Source organism: Acomys russatus, chromosome 7, assembly GCF_903995435.1.
Source record: "Acomys russatus chromosome 7, mAcoRus1.1, whole genome shotgun sequence".
Classification (NCBI taxonomy): domain Eukaryota; kingdom Metazoa; phylum Chordata; class Mammalia; order Rodentia; family Muridae; genus Acomys; species Acomys russatus.
The window spans coordinates 20,107,397-20,134,559 of NC_067143.1; the positions used below are offsets into that span (position 1 = coordinate 20,107,397).

Consider the following 27,163-nt stretch of genomic DNA (forward strand, 5'->3'; position numbering starts at 1 on the left):
CCCTTGCTGCCCTTGCAGAGGATCGGGGTTCATGTTCCAGCACCCACATGGCAGCTTTGGTAACTCCACTTCCAGGGGGTCTCATGGCCTCTTTTGACTTTTAAGAGCTCCTGCATGCATGTGGTTTACAGACATTCACTCAGCCCCATACACATACACATGAAGTTAATGAATATTTAAAAAACAAACCCAAGATCCACAAAATTTATCAGTATTTAAGAAAAATCTCTAAAATGTAGAGAAGCGAGAAAACTGTTCACAAGCCTGAAGTTGCAAAGCTTTTCTAGGCAAATCACATGACCTGGAAGTCAGGACGGGATGCAGGTGGACAAGAATCGGAGACAACAGAAAATCTTCCTCCAGAAAGAACACCATGACAAATGTAAACATGGAAATAACAAACCTCAGGGGAAGAAAACAACTACAACACACTCAACAAAGTCTAGGCTCCTTAACAAAGTAAGTATATATTAATTATAAAGGTGACAACAAAACAGGAAAATAAACAACATTTATACACACACACACACACACACACACACACACAATCACACACTGGCAACTGCCATAAAATTTAAATGACAAACAAATATAAACCCAACTTTTCATTAAGGAAATGAAAATTATATAGTGAGACCTCCCTTTTCTTTCCAGCTTGGTAAAGCACATTTCTGATAATAATACATACAAGTATATTTACATGGGAATGGGCAACCAGGCACAGTTGCACAATGTTGGCAAAACTGTTACATGGTACCTCGCTTTTGAAGACCAATTAAGAAATAAGTTCACAAATTTTACTCATTTATTTGTGTGTATGTGCACATGCGTGTGTGTGTGTGTGTGTGTGTGTGTGTGTGTGTGTGTGTATGCGTGTGTGTGCATGTGTGCCTGCCTGCCTGTTGTGAAATTCAAGCCATGGCTTTGAGCTTACTAGGCAAGAGCTCTACTCTTGGTTTTCTGAAAGAAAATCTCAGTGTGTATCCCAAGGTAGCTTGTGATCCTTCTGTATAAGGCTCCCGGTGATGGGACTGTAGGTATTCCCCCAAACCAACTTCATCAAATTGAAATGCATGCCTGTGCATTAGCCGAGACTACTCTTAGTGCATCTTCTCCATGCCTGATTGCAATTCCCTGCCTCAGGCTAGCCACGCCTTCAGCACCTAGGCCAGCTCCTTTGCAGCAGGCACCCTCCACTCTGCATGGGTTGAGCAGTGAGTGTGCAAGAAAGGTTACCTTCTCCGCCATCTTCATTTGATCAAAAGACTAGACCCCTTTGTGAAAGGCTACCAAGTAAAGCACTGCACATCCACCCAGCAGAATTCTCCACTGGTCTCTGTTTAACAGCAAAATTCTTTCTAAGACTTCATGTGGAAGTGTCAGCAAGGTGCATGGTTGTCTGGCAAAAGCAGTGTGCCTATGTGTAAACTGCCACACCTGTAATAATCACACACACACACACACACACACACACACACACACACACACACAAATAAAATTTGTAGTAAGAAAATTACTTTCACTTACCTATCCTTTTTTATGCAGAGAAAACTAGATGGTTTTAAATTATGCATAGAGAAGTTATATAATCACTATACATCCATGTGGTAATATGTCAGCTAGTCTAGAGAGAACTAAAAACCACAATTAATTAGTTGAGAAAATTCAGGTAAAACAAACCATACACTGTGTCCTTGAACGGGAAGGCAAGGAACTGGCTAAAATCAATTCTCAAGGCTATGTATAGCATTCTGATTCTGATTAAAATCTCAAATCCTTTCTTTTGATTCCTGACTCCCTAAAAATGCCAAAGTTCATCATGGAGACTAAACATTTGAGAACAGGCCAGAATGCTTTTATGAAGTAGGCTGGGTGTTTGTGATTGTTATGGTAATAAAGATTTCCAACTAGTTATAGAAATTGAAAAGATAATTTGATGGGCATGTAAAATGTTAGAGGCTTATTATAATGGGACTTTCTTTGGACCCCTAGCATGGCACAGAAACCTTTTAATAACTAATAAAGATTAGCTTTAGCTTAGGCTTGAACCCCCAACTAGCTCTTAACTTAAGTCATCCCATTTATTCAATCCTACCAGTGCCCATTTCTTCTTCCATGTCTGGCTGGTAACTCTTCCCATGCCTGATTCTTTCCCAAAGTTGTTATCTCCACCAGAAGTCCCGCCTTCCTCTCCTGCCTTTGCTATTGGCCATTCAGCTCATTGTTAAACCAATGAGAAGAGGCTGGAGTGAGTGTTTACAAAATATGATGCAGCCATAGGAATAACAATACAAAGTCAGGCCTGTACTCAGCTCTCTGTTGGTACAGAAATCAGCGTGTGAATAATACAAAGACAATCTATACACAGTGCATAAAAGATCACTCCAACCCGTATCAATGCATACATTTAATCTCCACTTGTGGGATGGAAGCAGGTGGATCTCTGCGGTTTTGAGGCCAGTCTGGTCTACACAATGAGTTTCAGGACAGCCAAGGCTAGAAAAATGAGACCCGGTCTCAAACAAACAAACAAACAAACAAAACAAAGCAAAATACTCCAAGAAGATAAAAGAGAAAGTGATGAATGGCCAGAAACAAGACTGAGACCGAATAAGAAGCACCCAGGTTAATAAATTGGTCTAAGTTTCCATGTGTTCATAGAGCCGAATGTGCTGGGATGGTAGACATTGGCCATATGTGGTCCATCCATCAGACATGTCTTACCTGTGCCAATTTTCCTCATCACTGCAACAACATACCCAACAAGAAGCAAGTTAAGGAAGGAATGGCTTACTTTGGCTCATGACTTGAGGTCACAATCCCTTCTGGTGGGAAAAGCATGATGGCGGAAGCCAGAGGCTGCTGGTTACTTAGCAACCAGAAAGCAGAAAGCGGTAAACTCTGATACCTAGCCCACTCTCTCTTTTTAATGCAGTCTGGGCCCCCAGCCCATAGGATGGTTCCGTTCACATCAAGGATTGCTCTTCCCTCATTTAACCCAATCCAGAGACCCCCACTCTTGTGGATGCATCCTACATTTATCTCAAAGGAGATTCTAATCCTTGTGAAGTTCACAATGCTACTCATCACAGCTTCTGACTTTGTGTTGGTGAATTGCCGCTTGACTCCTACTGAATTCAGTTAGCCATAGAAACGTGAAACAATATTCATGACCCCTTGCAAAGCAAATTACAAAGGAGCATGGGTCGTACAGCATATGTGACTACACTACATAGAGACCTAGCTGTACAAATGCACATGTGCTGTACACAGGGAAGGCTAGAAAGATACTGTCAGTTGGCTGATAAGATTATGAATGAACTTTGATTTTCCTATTTCTATAGTAGAAAAAGGGGGCCTATTTTCACATTTTTTGTAAATTTCTGTCTCATTTAATACCCTATGAAGAGCGGGGCATGGTGGTCTACACCTTTAATCCCAGCACTCAGGAGGCAGAGGCAGGCAGATCTCTGAGTTCAAGACCAGCCTAGTCTACAAAGTGAGTCTACACAGAGAAAGCCTGTCTAAAAAAAAAAAAAAACCCAAAAAAAGAAAGAAAGAAAGAAAAAGAAAAAGAAAAGAAAAGGAAAACCCTATGAAAAACAAGGGGCAGGAAGTCACCACATATAACAGGAAGGGGAAGTAAAGTTGGGGAGAGAAGAGCAGTGTATAAAGTCACATCATATTAGCAGAAGCTGATGACTCCAAAAATAGAGTTCTCACTACTATGGCCATGTCCCCTAAGCCTAAGAGGCCTGGCTTTTGTGTGTCTGAGCAGAGATATACTTTGGGTCCCCTCTAAGTGAGACAGAAGGTTAGGTGTTCACAGCATCATTTAGCCAGAAAGGCCTGTGGGAGAGGGTGCCAGTGAGGGCCTCCATGTGCATGTGATGCTCTCCTCATAGGGACCTGACTTCCTTGCTCTTTCTTGCAGTGCTGGATTTTCCAAATCAGAGGCAGTCTAAGAACACCACGTCGGGGGTGTGGTTGGAGGGACCTGGCACTGTGTGTGTGAGCTGTCACTTTTATCTGGGCTGCCAGGCACTGCCACTTCTCCTTGTCCCAGTCACTTGCTTTCCCACAGTGCTTTGCACAGGAGAATAAGAATCCCAAATAAAATTGCCTGGCCCCTGTAAAAGCCTAGATTATGCTGTGCCCACTGCATGAAGTACTTAGGAGCAAAGAGAGTGATGAGCTACGGAGACAGGGTGGCAAGCCCCCATGGTGATAAAGAGGGAGTCCAGGCTGTGTGGGTTCCTAGCAACCATGAGGAGACGGTGACGTGAATGTCACAGTGGAGGAACCCAGCTCATGATCTCTAGACCATGGCTAATACTAAGATCCAACACTGTGACTCAGTAGGTTCCCTCAGCATTGAGATTGTGCCAGTTTTCCTCCTTAAGCCCAAGCAGCCCGGCCACAAGAAACGGCAGCACAGCCCTGTCAAAAAGATGCTCAGGATATTGCCTCCTGACTCCCCAGACTGACCACCGATGGGCAGCTCCAAAGGGGAGCCCAGCGCTGTCTTAAAGATGAAGAAGCCATGCCAGTGTTCCTGCCCCTCGAAGCCACAGTCCATCCGGGAGCCTATGTCAACATCACTGGATACAGTTTAATTTCTGTTCTAAGTCACAAGCTGACTTACCTCCAGATAATTCTACCCAGCAAATCACCTACTGATCTTCTATAAGGTACACCACACTGCCTGCAGTTTTCTTAATGCAAAGGTCTTTTGAACCAACACACATAGTCAAACACACACACACACACACACACACACACACACACACACACACACACACAGTGCAGGCTATTTTTATGTCAACCGGACACAGCTAGAGTTATCTGAGAGGAGAGAACATCATTTAAGAAAATGCGTCAGTAAGACTGAGCTGGAGGCAAGCCTGTAAGACATTTTTTAAATTAGTGATTGATGTGGGAAGACCCCGCCCATTGTGGGTGGTGCTACCTCTAGGCTGGTGGCCCTGGGTACCATAAGAAAGCAGGCTGAGCAAGTCATGAGGAGCAAGCCAGTAAACAGCACCCCTCCATGGCCTCTGCATCAGCTCCTGCCTCCAGGTTCCTGCCTGGCTTCCCTCAGTGGACTGAGATTCAGGATATATAAGCCAAATATAGATAGTCTTTCTTTCCCGAGTTGCTTTTGACCATGTTTCATCACAGCAATACTAAACCTAATTATGATGCATATTCATACACACACACACACACACACACACACACAGTGAGGGAGAGTTGAAATTAATTGCAGGAAGTGCATGTCTGTAGTCCCACCACTTGGGAGGTAGATGTGAAAACACTGTCAAAAGTTTGAGGCCATCTCGGTTTACGTAATGAGTTCCAGGCCAGCCATAGCTATATAGGTGAGATCCTACCAAAAAAAAAAAAAAAAAAAAAAAAGGAATAATCTACAAAGTAGATTTTAATCAGGGAATTTATAGAAATGAGAAATGAACCAGTGTTCATTTCTAATGAATGGATACAATGTTCCCTGAGACATGAAGAACACAGTACAATTAGCCCTCAAATGTCTCCCTGCAACCTCCCTGTCTATGACCTTTACAGAAAGCCTTTCGCTACTCACCAACTGGCAGCCTTCTAGGGAGCTGACGAGCTGGGCGTTCTGGCAGGAGAGGATGGAGCCCGCCAGGTTGAGCATCACGCACACCGCAGAAAGCAGCATGAAGAAGGTGATCTGGAAGCAAACCAAACACAAACTGATTACCCACTTGGCGAGTCTTGGGGGAGAAATTACTTGGCTTTATGGACGCGTTGGCTTAATGAAGTAATTACATGAACAATATTTATATGTTTTAAAGGAAAATGTGATTGTTTCTCAAGACGTCAGCTTCATATTACCCTAAATAGCAAAAGTGAAAACACTGAGAAGCCATAGCAAGTTACCATGGATTTCTTTGGAGCTCGCGATTTTAATTTTGGAAGCTGAACCTGAAAATACTATGCATTCCAGACACTCAATAGGAACATGCCAGAACTTATTAAACAAAACCGAGGAAAAGGAGTGTATTGATTAGAAGGACGTTAAATTGATTTCCTTTAGTTTTTAGTGTGGAAAATTTTGCACATGTGCAAAGGAGAAATATATAAAGAGGCCCTGAGCACTCGTCACCCATCCTCAATAATCACCCTACACAGGGCTGCCTGTTCCTCACTGCCTCCCCCATGAGGAATACTCTGCTGTAAATGGAATTCATGCAATCCTATCCCGAAATGTTTCAGTGTGCCTTTCTACAGGATTGTGAGCCATTCTTGTAAACATTACTGAATTTGTGTTGTCATGCGTGTTACAATTACACACTTGTTAGCATCATGTTCTGGAATGCTCGGCTCCCCTCACTTGCCTCTGTTTTCCATGCTTCGAGGTCAGGATACAGTGGAGGCCCACACAGTGGAACGGTAATGAGCTCCTCCCTCCTCTCTCCTCCTTCTCTCCAGGCCGGGTCTCACTACATATCCCAATCCAGCCTCAAACTCACCATCCTCCTCCCCTTTGCCTCCCAAATGCTGGGAAAATCACAAATCTATGGGTTTCCAACTTCCTGGTTTTCCTTAAGCCTTACCTTAGAAACCAGTTCCACAGCCCCATAACCAGGCTAAGTCTTTTTAAAAAAAAAAAAATTTTATTAATTTATTCATATTACATCTCAATTGTTATCCCATCCCTTGTATCCTCCCATTCCTCCCTCCGTCCTGCTTTCCCCTTACTCCCCTCCCCTATGACTGTGACTGAGGGGGACCTCCTCCCCCTGTATATGCTCATAGGGTATCAAGTCTCTTCTTGGTAGCCTGCTATCCTTCCTCTGCAGGCTGGGTCTTATAAAATACCTTTTCATGATCAAGAAATCTAAGGCTAAAATGATAAAAAAAGAAAAAAAGCAGGTAGGTTGTCAGGAAAACTTGATAAAGACTTTGAAATAGGTGAAAATGACTAATTAGCCGTGGTTCCTGGTGTACCCTTCTGGGCTACTCGGCCCTTCATTGTCATTATGCCATTTTAAACCATCGCGAGCTACAGAAAATGGACATTAGTGCAAATGACTCTTGGAGATGCGAATGCTTAAAATTATGTCTGATGGAATGGAACTAATTGTCACCCATGGCTACCAGCAACTTTTACATCCACTTCTAAGTGTATTTCGGGATTACTGACAGCCCATACCAGCAGCGTTTGCATTTCTATGAGAAGGGCCTGGAAAAGGTACTGATTTCCTCTTGAAATAGTGAGTTTTATCATCTTTAACCTCTGTTCGTTCTGGTGATTAAAGCTGGTTCCTGAGCATTCTGCAAGGATAACTAATAAGGTGCTTCAGTCTGGTGCGATGTCTGTGTGCATGCGTGGGCATGTGTGGCATGCATAGGTGTGTGTGTGTGGTGTGTGTGGTGTGGTGGGATATGTGTAGTGTGTATGTTTGGTGTGTATGTGTGGTGTGGTGTGATGTGTGTGTGCGCATGTGTGTGTGGTGTGGTATGAGTGTGAGTGTGGTATGTGTGTAGTGTGGTGTGTGTGTGGTATGGTGTGTGTGTGTGTGTAGTGTATACGTTTGTGTGTATGGTGTGGTGTGATATGTGTAGTGTGTATGTTTGGTGTGTATGTGTGGTGTGGTGTGATGTGTGTGTGCGCATGTGTGTGTGGTGTGGTATGAGTGTGAGTGTGGTGTGTGTGTAGTGTGGTGTGTGTGTGGTATGGTGTGTGTGTGTGTGTAGTGTGTACGTTTGTGTGTATGGTGTGGTGTGATATGTGTAGTGTGTATGTTTGGTGTGTGTGCGTGTAGTATGGTGTGGGGTATGTGCTATGCATGTGCATGTGGTGTGGTATGTGTGAGTGTGGTGTGTGTGTACACGTGTGTGGTGTGTGTGATATGTATGTTTGCTGTGTGTGTGTGTGGTGTGTATGTTTGTGTGTGTAGTGTGGTGTGATATGTGTAGTGTGTATGTTTGGTGTGTGTGTGTGTAGTATGGTGTGGTGTGTATGCTGTGCATGTGTGTGTGGTGTGGTATGTGTGAGTGTGGGGTGTGTGATGTGTATGCTTGGTGCGTGTGTGTGTGTGTGTGTGTGTGTATGTGTAGTGGAGTACAGTGTGTCATTAGGAACTATGGACCTAATGGTTCCTAAGCTCACCGAACATGCTTTAATCACCTCCATCATTACACACTCAAGGTGACCCCTGGGCTGTTAGAGTCTATGGAATTCAACTTCTTGCTTGCTTCCAGGTTCTTTGCGGGGGGTGGGGGGGGAACACACTTCCTGTCTCAGACCTGGAACAGAGTGGGTGCCTTTCAATGAGAACAAGATTTAGATGCCACAATTTTTGTGCTCACGGTGTTCTTTACTCTTTAGATGGTCATTATTTTCAACTTTTCAGGCCTGCTTGAGTTCATACTGACATTACTGAATCAAACACGAAGCTACAGGGTTTCAGCCTAACCATCAATTCCAGCTCTGCATCACCTTTCCATTATGCTAGAATCTCTTGTCTTCAATATAATTAATTTCACAGTACCACAGGCAGCCTCAAAATACCAATGCTCCTACAACCACCAAATCACACCATGGAGACAGTTTAAGATGGAGATCTCTTTGCAGCTTTAGAATGCATTCTACCAGGAGCAGTGAACAGCAAGCCCACATGTTCTCTTCTGTGTAGCTAGGCCCCTTTCTCGCCTTTTGGTTATTGTTTCTAAGAGTTAGTGGTATTTCTGATTTCCAGAGTAACTTGACACAGCTGAGGTGACTGACCCTTCCCTGGGTGGTAAACACTGTTAAGACTTAGTGTCAATCATAAGTTAGGTTTATACTCTCAGTTCTCATTCTGATGTTCACGTCCTATAAAAAAGAAAAGAATTGTAGGCCGGGCAGTCGTGGCACATGCCATTAATCCCAGCCCTCGGGAGGCAGAGGCAGGTGGATCGCTGTGAGTTCGAGGCCAGCCTGGTCTACAAAGTGAGTCCAGGACAGCCAGGGCTACACAGAGAGACTTTGTCTTGAGAAACACAACAACAACAACAACAGCAACAGAATTGTACACCACTCAGCTTGCTACTGCTGAAGAGCTGTTTGACTGTCCCTTGCATCCCTGGCTTCCATGAACAAAAGGACTGCCAGTCAGACCCACCTTATCCTAACACCGGCCCTTTTGAAACTCAAGGATACCTTGAGGAAACTACACAGAGATCATAGCTGCTCGCTCTGTCTCCTGAAGCCGCAGCCCCAAGCAGGACTGTTTTAAACGACTTATCCCCAACCTTTTGCTATAAGAAGCCTTGGTGAACTCTAGGTAGCCATTTCTTCCCGGGACAGAGGAGGAACACTTCTCCCAGTGGCCTAATAGGACTGCTGTGACCAGTATAAAAGACACAATGGTGTGGTTGGTGGAAAAGCATCAATCTTCGTTCATTTAAGAAGTCTGCAAAAATAAATAAATAAATAAATAAGAAGTTTGCTGTGTGGCTGGAGAGATGGCTCAGAGGTTATGAGCACTGGCTGTTCTTCCAAAGGTCCTGAGTTCGATTCCCAGCAACCACATAGTGGCTCACAACCATCTTTAATGAGATCTGGTGCCCTCTTCTGGCCTGCTGGCTCACATACAGGCAGAACACTGTGTACTTAATAAATAAATAAAGAAGAAGAAGAAGAAGAAGAAGAAGAAGAAGAAGAAGAAGAAGAAGAAGAAGAAGAAGAAGAAGAAGAAGAAGAAGTAGTTTGCTGTGATTGGTGTGCAGACCTTTCCTCTGGCTGTCCCATTGGGCTAGTCAGCTGACTGATGAGTAGCTGGGGACAGCATCTGCTGCCTCCTCTGCTGATGCAACATTAGGGTCAGTAAAGGCTTCTCGTGCTGTCTACTTTATGTAGTGTGTGCTGTGTTGTGACACAAAGGAAGAAACAATGAAGAAGGTAGCACTAGAAACAGTGGAGGGGTGGTGAGGGGAGGATCAATGGAACAGCACCAGCAGTGATAGTGGGTACCAATAATCATGGCTGCAGGATTCTGGAATCCCAGAGAAGAGGCAGAGATGAGCAGCTCGCATCCCACACTGCAGAAGCAGCAGACTAGCTACCTACTTCCCAGCTGAAGAAGAGGTAGGGCAGGGTCATTAGCAGGCCAGACTGCAGAAGCACCAGAGTGCCTGGCTGCATTGGCAAGCTGCAAAAGATGCAGAACTGTTTGCCAGTGGCAGCAGCTAAGAGCAGCCACAGACCTTTCCCGAATGGCAGCAACTATAGTGGCACCCACACATCAACCACAAGACAGCCAAATGGTCCCAGGCAGCAGCCACAGCGGGGACAAGATGGGTGACAGGGTAGAATGAGAGTAGGAAGCTGAGGCTGAGGGAGAGAAGGCTGCAAAGAGAGAAGGCGAAATGCAGGCCTTCATGTTCAGAGTCCCAGCGAGCTGTGAGGACTTTCAGCAAGGGTTTCAGATGCCCCAGGTTCAGGAACTGTAACACTGGTCTCCGTCAAGGGCTGAGGAATCCAAGGGTCTGAGGAACTCACGCACCTAGGGCCTGCCTAGAAGCTGCACGAATAGTTACTGGCAAGGACAGAGAAATCCCATGTACCTGGAGCTACACAAGGGCTCTAGCATTTGTAGAGATAAGAGGCCCACTAGCTGAGGCCTACACAAGACGCTAACACTAGAACACTATGTGTTGCTGCTCTCCCCAAAAGCCTCGGCACTCAGACACTGCCAAAGCCCAATACTTGAAGGGCTTCTGCTTTCCCACTCTCTATCTGAATAGAGCAAGCCAGCTGACTAGTACTGAACATTGATTCAAGCGTCCAAACTTTTAATAAAAAAAAAAATCACAAAGCTTAGGGGGAAAAGTAAACAACAAAGTATGGATATTCACAGGGAAAGCAGCCCCAGAAAGCATCTTGAGACAGCTCAGACATAGGGTTTAGTTGGAAACCTCTCAATGGACAATCTTCAGTATTCTGAAAGTGCTGCAGGAAGCCCAGGCACCAAACTAAAGGAAACCAGGAAAATGATAGATAAGATGGGCTGGATGTCAACACGGGGAAATAAAAAAACAAAGAGATAGAAACTGTAGGTGGAAAGCAACATAGTTGGCCAGAGACACAAGAAGAGTTCAGCTGCAGACTTATAGCTGTTGGTAAGAACTTTTTTTGTTTGTTTTTGTTTTGTTTGTTTTTCGAGACAGGGTTTCTCTGTGTAGTTCTGGCTGTGCTGGATTCGCTTTGTAGACCAGGCTGGCCTCGAACTCACAGAGATCCACCTGCCTCTGCCTCCCGAGTGCTGGGATTAAAGGCTTATGCCACCACACACGGCCAATGGTAAGAACCTTTGAACCCCTACCCAGATCTAGCCGATGGACAGGACATTCTCCACCATTGAGTGGAAAGTGGGGACTGACTTTCACCCGAACTCTGATGCCCCATTTTTGACCACATCCCCTGGATGGGGAGGCCCAGTGGCACTCAGAGGAAGGATAGCAGGCTACCAAGAAGAGACTTGATACCCTATGAGTATATACAGGGAGAGGAGGTCCCCCTCAGGAACAGTCATAGGGGAGGGGAGTAAGGGGAAAGTGGGAGGGAGGGAGGAATGGGAGGATGCAAGGGATGGGATAACAATTGAGATGTAATATGAATAAATTAATAAAATATTTTTAAAAAGAACCAATGAGTGTATTACAGGGAACCAGAGACTAACCTGAAGATGAGGAAGGGAAAAGAGAGGCTAAGAAACCCACAGAAACTACTAAACACAGGTGCGTACAAGTGATAGCAGTTCTAGGAAAAGCAGGAAAAATCAAAACAAAACAAAACAAAAATCTGAAGGACTCACAGCTAACACCTCCTGGTATCTGATGAAGACAGATGTCTGTGTACTTCAGATGTCTCAGGAATTCCTGGCAGAAAAGACTCACAGAACTACAATGAACACATAATCAAGCTAGCGAGGGGGCACAGATGTGAAGAAAGGCTTGAAAACAGTGAGATCAAACTTTTTACTAAGTAAGATTAGAAGCTGACTGTTCTTTTTTTTTTTTTTTTAATTTTATTACTTTACTCAGATTACAACTCAATTGTTATCCCATCACTTGTATCCTCCTGTTCCTCTCTCCCTCCCGCTTTCACCCTATTCCCCTCCCCTAGGTCTATGACCAAGGGGGACCTCCTCCCCCACTATAAACACACAGGCTATCAAGTCTCATCTTGGTAGCCTGCTTATTCTTTCTTTGAGTGCCACCAGGCCTCCCCACCAAGGGGAGGGAGTCAAATATGGGGCACCAGAGTTCACGTCAGAGTCAGTCCCTGCTCTCCACATAACTGCGGAGAATGTCCTATCCACTGGGTAGATCAGAGTAGGGGTTCGATGTTAACTACCTGTATTGTCCTTGGTTAGTGCAATAGTTTGAGCAGACCCCTGGGCCCCGATCCACCCGTCATGATGTTCTTCTTGTAGGTTTCTAGGACCCTCTGGGTCCTTCTATTTCCCCATCTCCTATATTTCTCTTACCTAGAGTCTCAGTAGGATGTCCTCACATCCATCCCAATCTCCTGGTAAGTGAAGACTCTCGTGGGATGTGCCTAAGCTGACTGTTCTTTAGACACCATGTAGGTTAGAGGGAGTGGAATAATACATTTAAAAGTCCAAAAGGAGGAAAACATGTCAACCCAGAATTCTACACCCTGCAAAACTAGCCTTTAAAATTGAAGGCACAAGTAAGACACTTCCAAATAAATAAGAGATAATGCTCAAAGCTGGACGGCATGGTTGGTTAAAAAAAAAATCTCACAAGGGACCCTTTACACTGGAATAAGAACATACGAGAGACCAACTAATTAAACATACTATTTTAAAAGGAGAATTATGTTTTTAAGCTGTTACTTCTCTTTTGTTTTCTTAGATGGTGTAAAAGGCAGATAGATGCCTTAAACAAGTCAATGGCCTCCCAATATTAGAAGATGTAAGTAGAGGGTTGGAGAGATGGCTCAGAGGTTAAGAGCACCAACCGCTCTTCCAAAGGTCATGAGTTCAAGTCCCAGCAACCACATGGTGGCTCACAACCATATATAATGAGATCTGGTGTCCTCTTCTGGCTTGCAGGCAGGATATTGTATACATAATAAATAAAGAAATCTTTTTAAAAAAGATGTAATAACAAGGAAATGGAATCAAGAAGAAAGTTGTTAGACAGTGCTGATATTAAGCTGGAACCAATACCAATAACTGATCAGAAACTTGGGGTGTTGCTAAGGTTTGCATGTGAGTCGTGCCCCAAAGGTTGGTGACCTGAAGCTTGGTTCTCAGACTCAATACTGGAAAGAGGTGGAGCTAGTTGGGAGGTGCTTGGGCCTTTGTGAATATGGACCTTGAAAGGGATTAACAAAGTTTCACAGTAAACGCAGTTACTTCCTTTGAGAGTGGACTGTCAAAAGAGAAGCCTGGCCCCTGTCTGCCCTCTGGCTTCCTGCCTCGCTAGGTGATGCCTCCTTTTTGTATGGCCCCAGGATGCCATTTGCCATCAGGATTTTAGTAGAAGCTGAACCCACAGGGCTACTTAATCTTCCACTTTTCTGCCTTCAAAATTATGAACAAAGTATCCAGTGTCATATACTTTGTCATAGCAACAAAAAAATGATCAATACAAATGTTTACTATCATTTAAGAGCACTGGCTTCTCTTCCGGAGGACCTGGGTTTTGTCCCCAGTACCAAATGTGGTCTCACAACTATCTGTCACTCCAATTTCAAAAAAATCTAAATGCTCTTCTGGCCTCTGTGGGCAATGCACACTGGCACGTGAGATGTGGACAAGCAGACAGCCAAAGAACCCAAAGGCACAAACAAATAAACATGAATGAATGAATGAATGAATGAATGAATAAACGAACGAATGAGTAAATGACATGATATTTAAGCTAAACAGTGAACAGATAATAATAAAGAATGAAATAACACACTAGGGAAGTTTATCCAACCAAAATGAACTCATTATTTAAAGAACTGAAAATTAAAAAAAAAAAAAATTAAAATCTATAAAAAGCAAGTAAGTTGGTAGAAGTAATCACTTAAAACATGATGGTTTAAATACTTAGAATATAGTTAGAGATCATACAGTATGTCGTTTTAAAAATAAAAATATAAACTCTATGTTGCGAAGGAGGACAAAGTGTTGAAATGTTTAAATGTGTCGTTTTTCTGCCCATTTTCACCTGTCTGAATCTGCTGAGCCCTTTCCCCATGCTCACCCGCTCTTCCTGGCTCTGCCTTCCAAATATCCAAGTCTCGCCTGTACAAGTTCCTGACCCACGGCATACATCCATAGCACCAACTAAAGTGTGTCCTTACTACTTTAACTGGTGTTTGGCTTTAGCGTAGGCACAACGACTCAAGGATTAGAAGGGCAGTGAGATGGCTCAACCAGTAAAATCCCTTGCCATGAAACACCAGAAACCTCAGCTCGTTCCACTGAATCCAAGGGAAAACGGAAGTCTGTAATCCCAGCACTCCTATGGAGAGAGAGGACGTGAGAAAACGGGCCCGAAGCTCCTCTGTGCAGTGCAAAAGAAGTAAACAAGGAAGACGCAGGGAACCAACACCTGAAAAGTTGTTCTCTACCTCCACATGTGTGCCTTGGCACGCGCGCGCGCGCACACACACACACACACACACACACACACTCATGCACACATACACACAGACAGACTCACATACACACACAGCACATAGACACATACCACAGAAACACAAACACTCAACACATATGCTCACATACCACAAGAGACAACACACACTACACATACACCACACACACACACACACATAAACACAGATTGACTCACATACACACCCAGCACATAGACACATACCCCCCCACAAACACACCACATATACATATGTGAACATGTACACACACACACACACACACACACACACACACACACACACACACACAATCACACACCACATAAAAGTAAACCCTTGGATGGGATGAAGAAGTGGAAATTGCTGATACATTCACAAGAGATTTATCAGAAATCGAAATCCCAGTGAAGAGTGAGACGTTCAGCCCTGTCTATGTTCCCAGTGAGTTCTTCCAAGCACTTAAAGGGTTAATAACAATTCTACTTTTTCCAAACTTGGAGGAGAGAGAGGACTTGTTAGCTTGTCATACAAGGCTGTCCTTATCTTGAAACCAAAGTTGGGCGAAGAAAGCTGCAGACAAAGAGAAAATCCTCAACAAATACAGAAAAATTGTAATTATACCATGTACATAACCTAGTCAAAACAGAGCAAAAGTAGAAATCACCACAAGACAATTGGCAGTGAGTCTGTACCATAGCGGAGTGGGCTGTGCTTCAGAATAGAAAGTCAGTGTGATAAGCAACATAAATATGCTAAAAAGGAAAGGCATTCCAGCATCGCACTAAATACAAAAAACCATTTGTCCCACTGTGAGAATTAGTATCCTTTAGAGACACATCTAAAATATATACATATGACATGATAGAATGGGACTAGGAGGAGACACAGGTGGAACAAAATTACTCATGCAGTGAAATGATTACATTGGTTTTCTACTTTTACATGTATGGAATTTTCCAAACAAAAGATTTAAAAACATATTCGTATTCCTGCCCCTATAGACACAGTGCCACACACCAGTAATACTAGAGCGTGGGGCGCTGAGAAAAGAGAACAGGGATTTCAAGGCCAGCTTGAACAGGCTCACCAGAACTTAACGGTAAGACCCCATTGGTGCAGGCACCACACACTTTGGTCACAGGATACAGAGAAATCAGGTTGATACTGGGTAGGAAGCCTCTTCTGAGCTAGCTAGATTTATGGTACTGGAAGGCATTATGCAGACCATGGGATCTTGGGAGGTCATCAAGCCTTACTCAGCTGTGAGCCCTGGAGCTACATTAACGATCCAATAATTGTCCCTGGGTGCAATAGTGGCACACATGTTATCTATGTGACTCATTACTGTCTGTTTGGAACTAAAGCCTGTCCAGTGGACGAAACACATGCCTGGTACTGTAAATCTGGTCAAAACACCCATGGTGGGGTACTCACAGGCCCAGGTGTGAATCCATTACTATAATTCTGATAGCACAAACTGTCCTCTAAGTTTATATTTCTCACCCTGTGATTGGTACAGTTTCCAAATTTCAACAGTTTCTTTGCATAGTAGATGGTAGCAAATACAGGGGCTCATAAGGAGCAGAAAATAAGTGACCATGGGGTGCCTTAAATAAGACACCTATATTACACCACCTCCCTCAAAGGTTCACCACTGCAGAAAGATGGTAAGAGTAGAAGTTGGGGAGGATCAGAGCGAAACCATGGCTTCTGAACCCAGCATGACCACTGTACTCACGAACTCACAGCAGCTATAGTTGCCTGCACAAGCCAGTGAACATTTTAGCATGGAATGCAGAGGGGTTCACAAGCCCCTGTCCCTAGTGGAAGAGCTATCTTGACAGTTGAAGGCTACAAGGGAAGAGAAAGTCATTTCTTTTAAGGGTGTGCCCTCTGGTCGGTCAACGACACTCCACTGAATGACACCATGCCCAACAGTATACGGGCAGCACAAATTGAACTCAGTGTGTTAAACATATTTTTTTAAAGGACACAAAGTTGGGAATGGATTGTGAGTGGATCCTGAAGGAATTAGGGGGAGAGCATGGGTGAATGCGATCCAAATATATTGTGTATGAAATTCTCAAAATATATATTTTAATGTACACGCAAATATCACTGGGTCCATAACTTTTTACAGGTGAGGTCCTTCTAAACATCCAAAAGCATACAAGAATTAATTCTCATACAATATAACAAAAGGGAGTTCCTTAGTACATTTTGAGACCAGAATATTTTCTGTTTCTTGAACAATACACTGTGCCAGCTATGAAAAGTGGAAGGGAGAATGGGGCGATTCTTAGTCAGCAAGGTGCTGTCGGCACAAGCATGAGAGCCTGAGCTTCATCTCATGGCAAGTCCCATGTGTGCTGCGTGCTCATGACCTCACCGCGAGGTGGATGCAGACCAGAGTCTCCTCAGAGCTTGCTGGCCAGCCAGCCTAGCCTAGCCAGCAAGATCCAGGGGAATGAAGAGACCTATCAGAAACAGCAGAGAGTACCAGAGAAGTGACGTACGCCTGAGGTTATCCCATCTTCACAAGTACTTATACATTATATGCTACACACACACGCACACACGCACACACACACACACACACACACACACACGCACACACACACACACACATTCTTTCTCCTCTCTTTGCCTCCCTCCCCCCCTCCCTCCTTCCCCGCCTCCACACATCTGAGACTAGAAGCCTCACTAGCGTTGTAAGGATTAACGCTTGAGGATACAGACTTCTGTTGGAGAAGACAGCTACACGTGCGGGAAGGGAAGAACCAGAACGAGCGCTGTGGCACTAAGGCACACATGGTACCATCTATGTGACCTCAGTGTTGAGTACACGGCTAGCAGATGACCCCTCCCTCAACTTTCTCAGCTACTTCTCTAAGCATGAGCAAACCCAGTAACCCTGTTTCTAATCTCCAGTCCTCAAAAGGCGCCAGAGCTCCCCAGAGAAAGAGGCAACTCCCCCAGGGGTTAGAGCAGGCAAAGCTTCAAATAAGGCCGATCTTCACGTACTCAAAAGGAAAACAATAAAATAAAAGTAGCACAAGAAAGGGAGAACATTAAATACACAAAATCAGGTGAAAGGGCTCTCACTGGCCAAGTCAAGAAGAATTTGTGATCGTGTCTGTGATGTAACCCAAGCGTGAAAATGCAAATAGAAATAGGTAAACACACTGAAATTTAAATTTTTGGAGGAAAAGTGAAAGTTTTTTTTTTCAATTAGAAACATTTAATTTTTAAAAATATTAATTTATTTGGAGGGTGGCATTTCTATAGCAGGGCACATGTGTCGAGGTCAGAGAACAAGCACCAGGAGTCGGTTTTTCTTTCTGCAGTGTGGGTTCTGAGGTTCCACTCAGGTTCTCAGGCCTGGTGGCAAATGCCTTTACCCACTGGACCAACTCATTGGAGCCACTTGGATCTGTTGGGGGATATAACACCTACGGGGCTTCAAAAATATCTTTACCCAAGTTGTAAAGAAGGAAATGAAAAGTTCACAGCGACTGGAAAGGACCATCAGATGCTTGTCTCAGCTCACTCGCTGACCAGGGTTACAGACTGGTGGTACAAACTGAAATTTTACATCACCTGATAAGATCCAGAAAACCTAACACAGCACTGTTTCTGTCACGTTCCTGCCAGAGATGCATAATTCAAGTTTGATCAAGAAAACACAGCAGCCAACCTAGGCTAAGGACTAATCTACTACAAACAAATCAACCAGTGGCCTAGATTTAAGTGTCCAGAATCTAGAAAGAACCCAAAAAAGCTGAGTCAAAACAAAACCTTTTTTTTTTTTTTTTTTAATGAGCCAGGATCTGATCAGAGATTCTCAAAAAAAGTCACAAAAATGGTCAAAAAAATGTTTAATACAAATTAAAATTACTTTTGAGATTTTATTATGCCTCAGTCAGAATGGGTAAAATGAATAAAAAAGCTGACAACAAATGCTGAGGGTATGGGAAAAGGGATAGAACCGATAGTCACTGTTATTGAGTTTTCAAACTGGTGCAGCCATGATAGAAGTCAAGTGCGGAAAATCCTTATAAAGCTAAAGCTCTACAGCATGGGCCAAATACCCCACTCAGCACCCTACCTCGTAGATATCTGCTCAGCAGTCATGTTCACTGCTGCTCTATTCACAACATCTAGGAAATGCAAGCAACTTAAGTGTCCTTCAACTGATAAATGGACACTGAAAATGTGGCATATAAACTCTATGAAATACTACAACTATGCAAAGAAGAAAAATTGAAAGGCAAACGAAATAAACTAGAGAATATTATACTGAGATAACCCAGACTCAGAAAGACAAACATCGTACATTTTCTCTTATTTGTGAATCCTAACTCTGAATCTTTAGATTTGAGTATATAAACTGAAGCAACTGCAGATAACAAGGAAACAAAGTGGGCAGAGGGGCTGAGGGAAAGGTGTAGAATGAGCTCCTAGAAATCAAAAAATAGCAAGGGGGAGGGAGGGGGAGGGAGAAGGAAAAAAAGACATTAAGTATGTTTGAAAAGGTCATAGGGAAACATACTATTCATGTTTACTAAAACACTACTTGTACGTGTGTGTTTGTGTGTGTGTGTGTGTGTGTGTGTGTGTGTGTGTGTGTTTTGAATGAAGTTATGCCACTTGGAGTGACAAAGCTCCCTCATAAGAACCAGAGACTACCTAACGAAAACCACAGTGCCAGCTATGGGAAATCTCCTCTCTTTAAGTGGTTGGTACAGGGAATCAAAGAGACTCCCCAAATGATAGGCTATTGTCACTACCCTTGGTTGCTAAAATTAGATCTGACCTAGAAGCCATCTCCCTCAAGACTAGCTTTCATGGTACCCAAAGATGCTATGAAAACTGCCAAGGGAGACAAGCAATAAATAACGTTATCCAAATGTAAAGCCTATGAACCATACTAATGCCCAGCAAAGCAAGATATCCCCAAGGGTGCAAGAGAGGCAGTTATTATCTTGGGGGTAACTAACCTTTGTCTAGTGAACTTAAAACCCATTCGATGGAGGGAATCCATGCTTGGTACTATCAAGCTAGCCAACCACCTGTGGCTGGTGAGGACATGGACCTTAGCAGGGAACCTACTCCTGCCACTTTCCTAAATCACTACAATTCCTAACTGATTTCTAAACACTCATCCTTAAACCCACAGCCACGCACATCAAAGCAGCTTTTTTCCTGCTGTGGGCGGAGATTATTACAGAGATCTACAAGTAGTCAGGTTGCCGAGATCAGCTGACCTCTGGGTGCTCGACCCCTATTGACACATCTACAAGACAACCCACTACATCTACGGCTCGGAAAACAGCACAGGAGAGCGGGCAGGAAGGTCAGCCAGAGACCCGGAATGCCTGCTGTGAGACTGTGTCCTCTGCACCTATGAAATCCTACCAATATGGCTGCCTAAACAAAACCCCCAAATGAAAACACTAGTTGACATACCAATGTGGATGGGGGAAATCTCACAAGGCCTCACCCCTAGATGGGGAACTGCAGGCTGAGAAAGGGAGAATCAGTTTTCTTCACGGGTGAGGCCCTAATTGATTGTCCAATACCAATTGTTTAGTCCAACACTCTCAGCAGGCTGCATCTATATATATACATATGTATATATCAATTAAAGAAGTCATGATTTTATGCCAGGTGTGGTGGCGCATGCCTTTAGTCCCAGTGCTCGGGAGGCAGAGGCAGGTCGATCACTGTGAGTTCAAGGCCATCCTGGTCTGCAAAGGCTACCCAGAGAAACCCTGTCTCGAAAAACAACAACAAAAAGTTATGAATTTGGAAGAGGGAGGACACAGGGGGAGTTGGGAGTGGGGATGTATGAAATTCTCAAAAATAAAAAAAAAATAAGTAATACTTTCATATGGAAGATTAGAGAAAACTTTTCAAGGCATAGCACAAAAACACAGGGATTACAATACTAACAGTTACGACACATTAAAGCCAAACATGAGAAAAACAATAATGTAGATGGTATTTGTACCTGGGTTCAGCGGTGATCTGGTGGGCAGAAGACACAAAGAGCTCTAGCAAATCAATACACAGAAAAGACATCTGACGTTTAAAATCTGATGGTCACAGTGGAAAGTGAACGACAGCTTGATGCTTAGTGTCACAGTGAAGTACTAATGACATACTCACCACTACAGGGCTGCAAAGGCTGAGTGTTCACAAGGGTTTCAGAGCGTAGAGTGACTGGCGAAAACAAACTAGGAACTGCCTAGGCACTGGTGAGAGTACAACTTGGTATGAGCTCAAGAGTCATTCAGCAAGTACCGCTGATAACGGCCTCTGCGCACACACTTGCCTGCAAAAGTAGAATGCTGGGAGGAGCCTGCCTCGCCGTTAGAGGCCATATACTGCCTTCACAAAAGGAAATCAAAATAAACAAGTGAGATCAGGCATCTACACTGATATAAACTTCAACAATAGCCAGTTAAAAACAGCTGTGATGAGGGACCCAAGGCCACCTACATTAACTGTGAAAGCCCACAAAAGAAGCCATGTATTCTCCATGAACATGCACACACATATACATTAGAACATAGAAAGACATAAGAGCTCGATCCAGTCTCTCACGTAGCACAGCATCTCGACCAAAGTAACTTGACAGTGAACTGTGAAGACCTCAGGAAACTGGGGTATCATTATTGTATCTGACAGTTCTATGAGACAGTGGGTACAGATGACGACTTAAGCACAGCACAATCGAAAGATGACTCAGAAAGGTCAGCAGCCAGTGGGCAGAAAGTAATTGAAACACTGACATAAAACCCAGACCAAGGAGAGGCTGTTAAGGATAAACTACTCCTTTAAAAAAAAAACAAAGCAACAACAACAAAAACAATTCCAAATCTACTTGTGCTGGTTTTTGTCAACTTGACATAAGCCAGGGTCATAAGCCAGAGGCACCCTCAATTGAGAAACTGCTTCCATCAGGTTGGCCTGTGGGCGTTTTCTTGATTGCTATGTGATGTGGGGGCGCCCAGCTCACCGTGGGCAACACCAGCCATGGGCAAGTGGCCCTGAGCAGGCTGGGCAAACCCGTGAGCAGTGTTCTTCATGGCCTCGGCTTTATTTCCAGCTTCCTGACTTCCCTCAGTGATGAACTACAACTACGAAATAAGCCCCTACCTCCCCAAGCTGCTTGTGGCCATGGTATTTGTCACAGCAGTAGAACACAAACTAGGACACAACTACAACACAAATCAACTACTGGTAGCCCCTCTCGCTCCTTCATACTTCGTTAGGATCACAAAGTCCTCTAATTGACCCCGGGTCAGGGCTGATGAAAGTCACCTGCACCCTCACTGCTCTGTGAAAGATTTGCCTCCTTTGATGAGCTTACAGCAACTCTCCTCAGAACAATGGTACTTACTGCTTGTGTCCAGAGTTTGGCTGGAAACTAGTACGAACTCCAAGGATTCTTGGGAACTTGTCTCCTCTGATTCATCTATAGCAACATCAAGTTGTTCCTCACACCCCTTTTTACAGTTGAGAACCAGAGCTCAAAATTACACCCAAGAAGATCGGCCTGAGCTTTAGTTCAAACTGCAGTCAGATGACCTCTAAACCTCCCACAGCCCAGGGGATCTTGAGGTTGACCTGTTCACACTGGTCGGGCTGCCCTCATCAGACATGACACTAAGTTCTTCCAAAGAACTTGGGAGGAATTTCTTAGCCCCAGGACTTGTGACCTGGTCCTCTAAGAATGATCCAGCACAATAGAAGAAGGAAAAGTAGCTCAAAACAAGAGTACAAGTCAGGAATAAAGTGACTATGTTTTCACACCTGGGCCTTTGCTGAACTTCACAAAGTTCCGTATCTGTTCTCCACAATGGCACACTCATAAGGGCGTTCGCCCATTCTATGGGTATACAAGCTAAATTCTTTATGGTGAGGTAAGATCTGTACTTGGGCAGTGTGATTCCTAATCAGGTAATCACTAGACACGTTTATAAACCTGAGACTTACAGTGAGTGATTTTACAACTTGCTCCAACACACACTCACACACTTCTGCGACACCATTGACCTCGGCTGGTAGCATAGCAAAAACGGCTGGGATTATGACATTTCCTTAAGAGCCACAATTTCTAACAGGGAAACAACAAAACACACTGGTGTACTGACTCAAAAGTACAGTATTTATTATAAACAGGAAAAAAAAAACTTAAGTGAAACCCATAGAATAAGAGTAATAATTATGAATATAAAAATGTCAGAAAAACACATCATAGATTTCTTAGAACCACACAGTGCCCATACCCGTACAGAATATATGTATTTTTAAAGTTGTAATACATGACGTTAAAACAATTTAACTTTCAATTTTAAAAAGCCTTTATCTTCTAGAACATCAAACCAATTTACCTGTATTCCTTCTTAAATATGTTTGACATCATAGTACAATTTTCCAGTTAAGCTCAGAAAGCTAGAAAACTCAACAATAGACAATAAAATGAAATATTTCTTCCATCTCTTTTGGCCAAAACCATAATAAGCCAAACAAAACCTCTTCAACACATGTTAATGCCACAGGACATTTACGCTTGACAGAATCACGCTTCCTCGGACCCCTTTTCCCAGTTTTTATCCTGGATCTCGGGAGTCCCTCAGACTGCATCTCAATAGTTCAAGAGGAAGTGGTTGGGCCACTAGCTGCCGGTCTCGCCCTATTTTCCTCATCTGCCAAAGCTTCGCAGTATTGTGCGGGCCAGTCTTTGGGGTCCTGATTATGAACTTTGGCCACAAACTTAAGAACCTTCATCTTGCTGGTTTCCAAGTTGGTTCGCGGGCCCCACTGTAATTCGTAGTCCACAGGGTCGGTGTGGGGTATCCTCCGGTACTCCAGGTAGCGCTGCCGCACAAAGTCTTCGGTAATGAGTTTCTTTGGGTCGCCAAAAATTAAATGCTTCTTAGTGGGGTACACCCCGAGCCGCCGCAGGAAGTCCCAGACCTCGGTCTCGGTGATGGTGTTGCCTTTCATAAAGATGAGCCCCAGGACTATCATAAGCAGGCCCGTGGTAGGTGTACCCTGATCGCCCCTCACCTCAGCATCCTCATCCACGGGCTCCAACATGTTGATAAGGATGTAGGTGTGGCTCTTGGGCTCCAGTTCCACCAGCTTGTACCCGAACACGTACTGCAGGCGCTCAGCGGCCAGCTTCAGCAGGTTGGGGTACACGTCCCGGTAGTCTCCCACCACGTGCTTCAGGATGTCGGTGCGCTTGATGGGGATTTTCTTCTGGTCCTTGATCAGCAGGAACTGCACCAACTCCGCCACCTTCAGCTCCAGCTGCTTCTGGGTGCGCGGCCCTACGGTGGGGGTCGACAGGGAGGCGCGGGAGCCCTGAGACGAGCCGACCGCGCCGCGGGACGTGCTGGGCGCTTCCTCGCCAGCGCCTCCCTCGTCTCGCTCCCGATTGGACTGAGTGCTGGGCCGGCCGCGGCCCCTCGGCTTCTGCAGCATGTCACCGGGCGGCGGAGAGACGAATGCGTTCAGCTCGCAGTAACCGCCAGAAGCCTGTGCCCAGCGCGCCGGAAAGGTTCTGAGCGGAGCAGCGGCGCGCAGGTGACGTCACGGCGCCGTCGCGCTGCGTCCCGGGGGCGGAGCGGAAGGACTGGGAGTCCTCCTGCGGGGGCGTGGCATCGGCACGCCTACTGCGCCTGCGGAAGGCCTTGTGGCCGGTGCTGCTTGTGGGCTCAGGCCTTGGTCTTAATGAGAATCAAATGGTGTTTATGAAATCTTATAAATAGAAAACAAGAACCAAAATCTCTCAGCAAGTGTGCAGAGGAATCTTAGAGCACATTTACTTAGACACATTTGCTGAGTTTTTGAACAAGAAAGTTTGGATATGAACACAAAGGATAAATGTATGTGGGGTTGGGAAATAAGAGGAAGAAAAGACCTGGGAAGGCAAGAAAAAAACATTTCTTTGTGCATCAAATGCGGACATGAAAAACCCGGGAGAAGGGGACGACCCCGTTTGGGCACCTTTCCTTGGCAGAGTTCATACCTTCTTGGCTAGTTATTTCTGTGCAATCCCTTGGGGTCTGTAAAGGAAGTTACTCTCAAAAGCAAGACTTCTCTGGCGATTTGAAGACTCACATTCTCTTCATTAAATTTCAGCTAGACGACCATGAGAAACCACATAAGCATTGCCAATAACGTGTTTTAACTTTGTAATGTGAGCTGATCTTTCGGGAGATATGTTTGAGAAAACAGCCTTGGACCCACACCCACAATTTTAGCAGAAGCACGCTAGAGGGATGCTACAGCCCGCCCCGAGACACTTGCTCTCTCAAGAGATTGCCATTTAATTTAGGTTGCTAATGATTGGGAGTAGCAATAATGTGAATCTCTTCATTTCTTTCTTAGTATATAAGGTTTAAAAATCTCAATAAGAAAGAAAGGAGCTATCATCCCTTACAATTTGGGATGTGTGCCGTTGTTAGATGGTTTAAATTGTGCAACTCTAATAGACAAAATGAGTCATTTCATTAACTCAAACCATCAACAGTCTGTTGCCATCACTGCTGCAGATCTTAGTAAATGTGTTTCTTCTCCATTTACTGACAAAGAAACCGATTTCTCCTCTGTCTTTTTAAAGCTACCAAGAAAATAGGTACACTGCTCAAAGAACAAACTCAAATTGATTTCCTCCTTAATGCAAATATATTCAGAGGAAAGCAATTCAGATCACATTATTTGAATAATAACATCAAAACATGGCCTTATTAAAATTTCATTAAATGTAAGCAGCATAAAAATTTTGTTTATAATTCAATATGAAAATGCAGTCTGATAATGGGACCTGCAATGCTAATGTAAAATCCCATTCCATGTTGCGATGCAAGTAATTCTGAAATCTAGTGAGCTTTGAGCAGTAACTTTCTGTCTCACACAGGGTCCAGCCAGACAACATCAAGCATTGGTCTCAGTCACGGAGGATGCTATAGTCCTTTACCACGTCACATGCTGGAAATGTAACCCCCAATGTAGCAGCACTGGGAAGGGCTGCGTCCTCGCGAGTGAAAGAATGCCGTATTCTCTGTAATGGGTTAAGTGTAAGCCTATTTTGCCATTGTACTCTCTCACTGTGTCATGACATAGTGACCCTCCACAGATGTGGCACCTGGGTCCTTAGACCTTCCAACCTCCTCAGCCATGAGTGAAACACAGTTCTGCTATTTCCCATTTACTCGCTCCGTGGTGTTATTTTACAGCAAAACAAAGTGGACTAGGACCAACTAAAGAGAGCACAGCATCATGACACCCCTCTTCAGCTCCCCAGGGAGCTGTTCGTCTGCTTCTGTTTCCCTGCAAACTGAAATCTGTATTTAAGCTCATAGAAGCTTCCTGCAATCTAAAATTCCGCAGAAAGGTCCCTCCAGAAGGATCTGTTGTGCCTTGAGCCAAATAATTTCAGCAGCCAAGAGATACGAGAGAAATGGAAAATAAGATAAGAGCTGTTGTCGGCAATCAGGCTGGTGGTTTTTTTTTTTTTTTTTTTTTTTTTTTTCAGTATTTTCTGTGTTAATTTCTCCACAAAGCACCAAGCAGCTCCAGCAGCCAGGCTAGCACCCAAGACTAGAAACTGCAGCATCTTTTAGCAGCAGCCCCCACACAGACAGCAGATGATCCTGACTCAAAACACATGAAGAAAGATATCAGTTTTAAGTCTCAAACCACGTCTCTCCATGCTGGCCTGGATGCAGGGGGAGAAAACACAGGACTGAAAAGATGGTACGAAAATGGAGGTTAGAAATTGCAGTGAGGAAGTCACCCCCAACTCCACGTTCCACTTCAAATAGACAACGCAAGAGGTGGAGGCTTAGTTAAACCCTGTAACAGCAATAATACCGACAGTGGCAAATGGTAGCAGGTAATGCCTTTACAGAGGTAACTGTAAATACTGCTTCTTTAGCCCCCCAACAACCCTTTGAGGCAAGTTAGTTTATTACTTTCTTTTAAATATGAAATATGAGCCACACAACAGATACAATATGGAGAAGTTTATTGTATGAGCATGGGGCGGAGAAGGAAGGGGGAGTGCCCCAGAGAGAAAGAGAGAGACAGAGGAAGGGGAAGAGAGAAGCAGAGACAGCAAGAGAGGAGGAAGAGGTAAGAGAGAGAGAGAGACAAGGTGGGTTTGCCCTTTGGGTAGGGGCACGCCTAGTGGCAGGTAGGTGATGACATCATAGGTTGCTAGGCAGACTGGGGCAGTAAGTATGCTAACACTCTCACCCAAGGAGAAACACAGAACAAAGACATGGTGACCTTGAAGGAGTGAAGCTTTGGCAGCAGGGAATCTAGACTACGATTCTCAAAAAGCTACCGACGCCCCAAATTTCAGCTTCCAAACCAACAATCTGCTACCCTTAATCCCAATTCAAAGCATTAACTAAGGACTGGCAGTGTGCTTGATTACTGTTAGTTGGTTGGTTTGTTTGCTTGTTTTTCCAAACAATGAAATAT

General features: G+C 44.2%; 2 protein-coding genes across 2 annotated transcripts in view; both read right to left on the minus strand.

Annotated features, from left to right (window-relative positions):
* Entrep2 (endosomal transmembrane epsin interactor 2) overlaps positions 1-5,715 on the minus strand; it is a 102,618-nt gene extending 96,903 nt beyond the window's left edge. The window contains exon 1 of the mRNA XM_051148680.1: positions 5,603-5,715. Within this exon, the coding sequence (XP_051004637.1) occupies positions 5,603-5,701 (99 nt within the window). The 5' untranslated portion in view covers positions 5,702-5,715. The remainder of the gene's footprint in view (positions 1-5,602) is intronic.
* Positions 5,716-23,174: 17,459 nt separating this feature from the next.
* Nsmce3 (NSE3 homolog, SMC5-SMC6 complex component) lies at positions 23,175-24,244 on the minus strand. The gene has a single exon (XM_051148679.1). It carries the CDS (start codon positions 24,152-24,154, stop codon positions 23,318-23,320), a length of 837 nt encoding a protein of 278 aa, XP_051004636.1. The 5' UTR covers positions 24,155-24,244; the 3' UTR covers positions 23,175-23,317.
* Between the last annotated feature and the right edge of the window lie 2,919 nt (positions 24,245-27,163).

What these genes read in the sequence shown, in the direction of transcription:
- Nsmce3 (XM_051148679.1), bottom strand. Translation starts at nt 24,154, where the DNA reads ATGCTGCAGAAGCCGAGGGGCCGCGGCCGGCCCAGCACTCAGTCCAAT.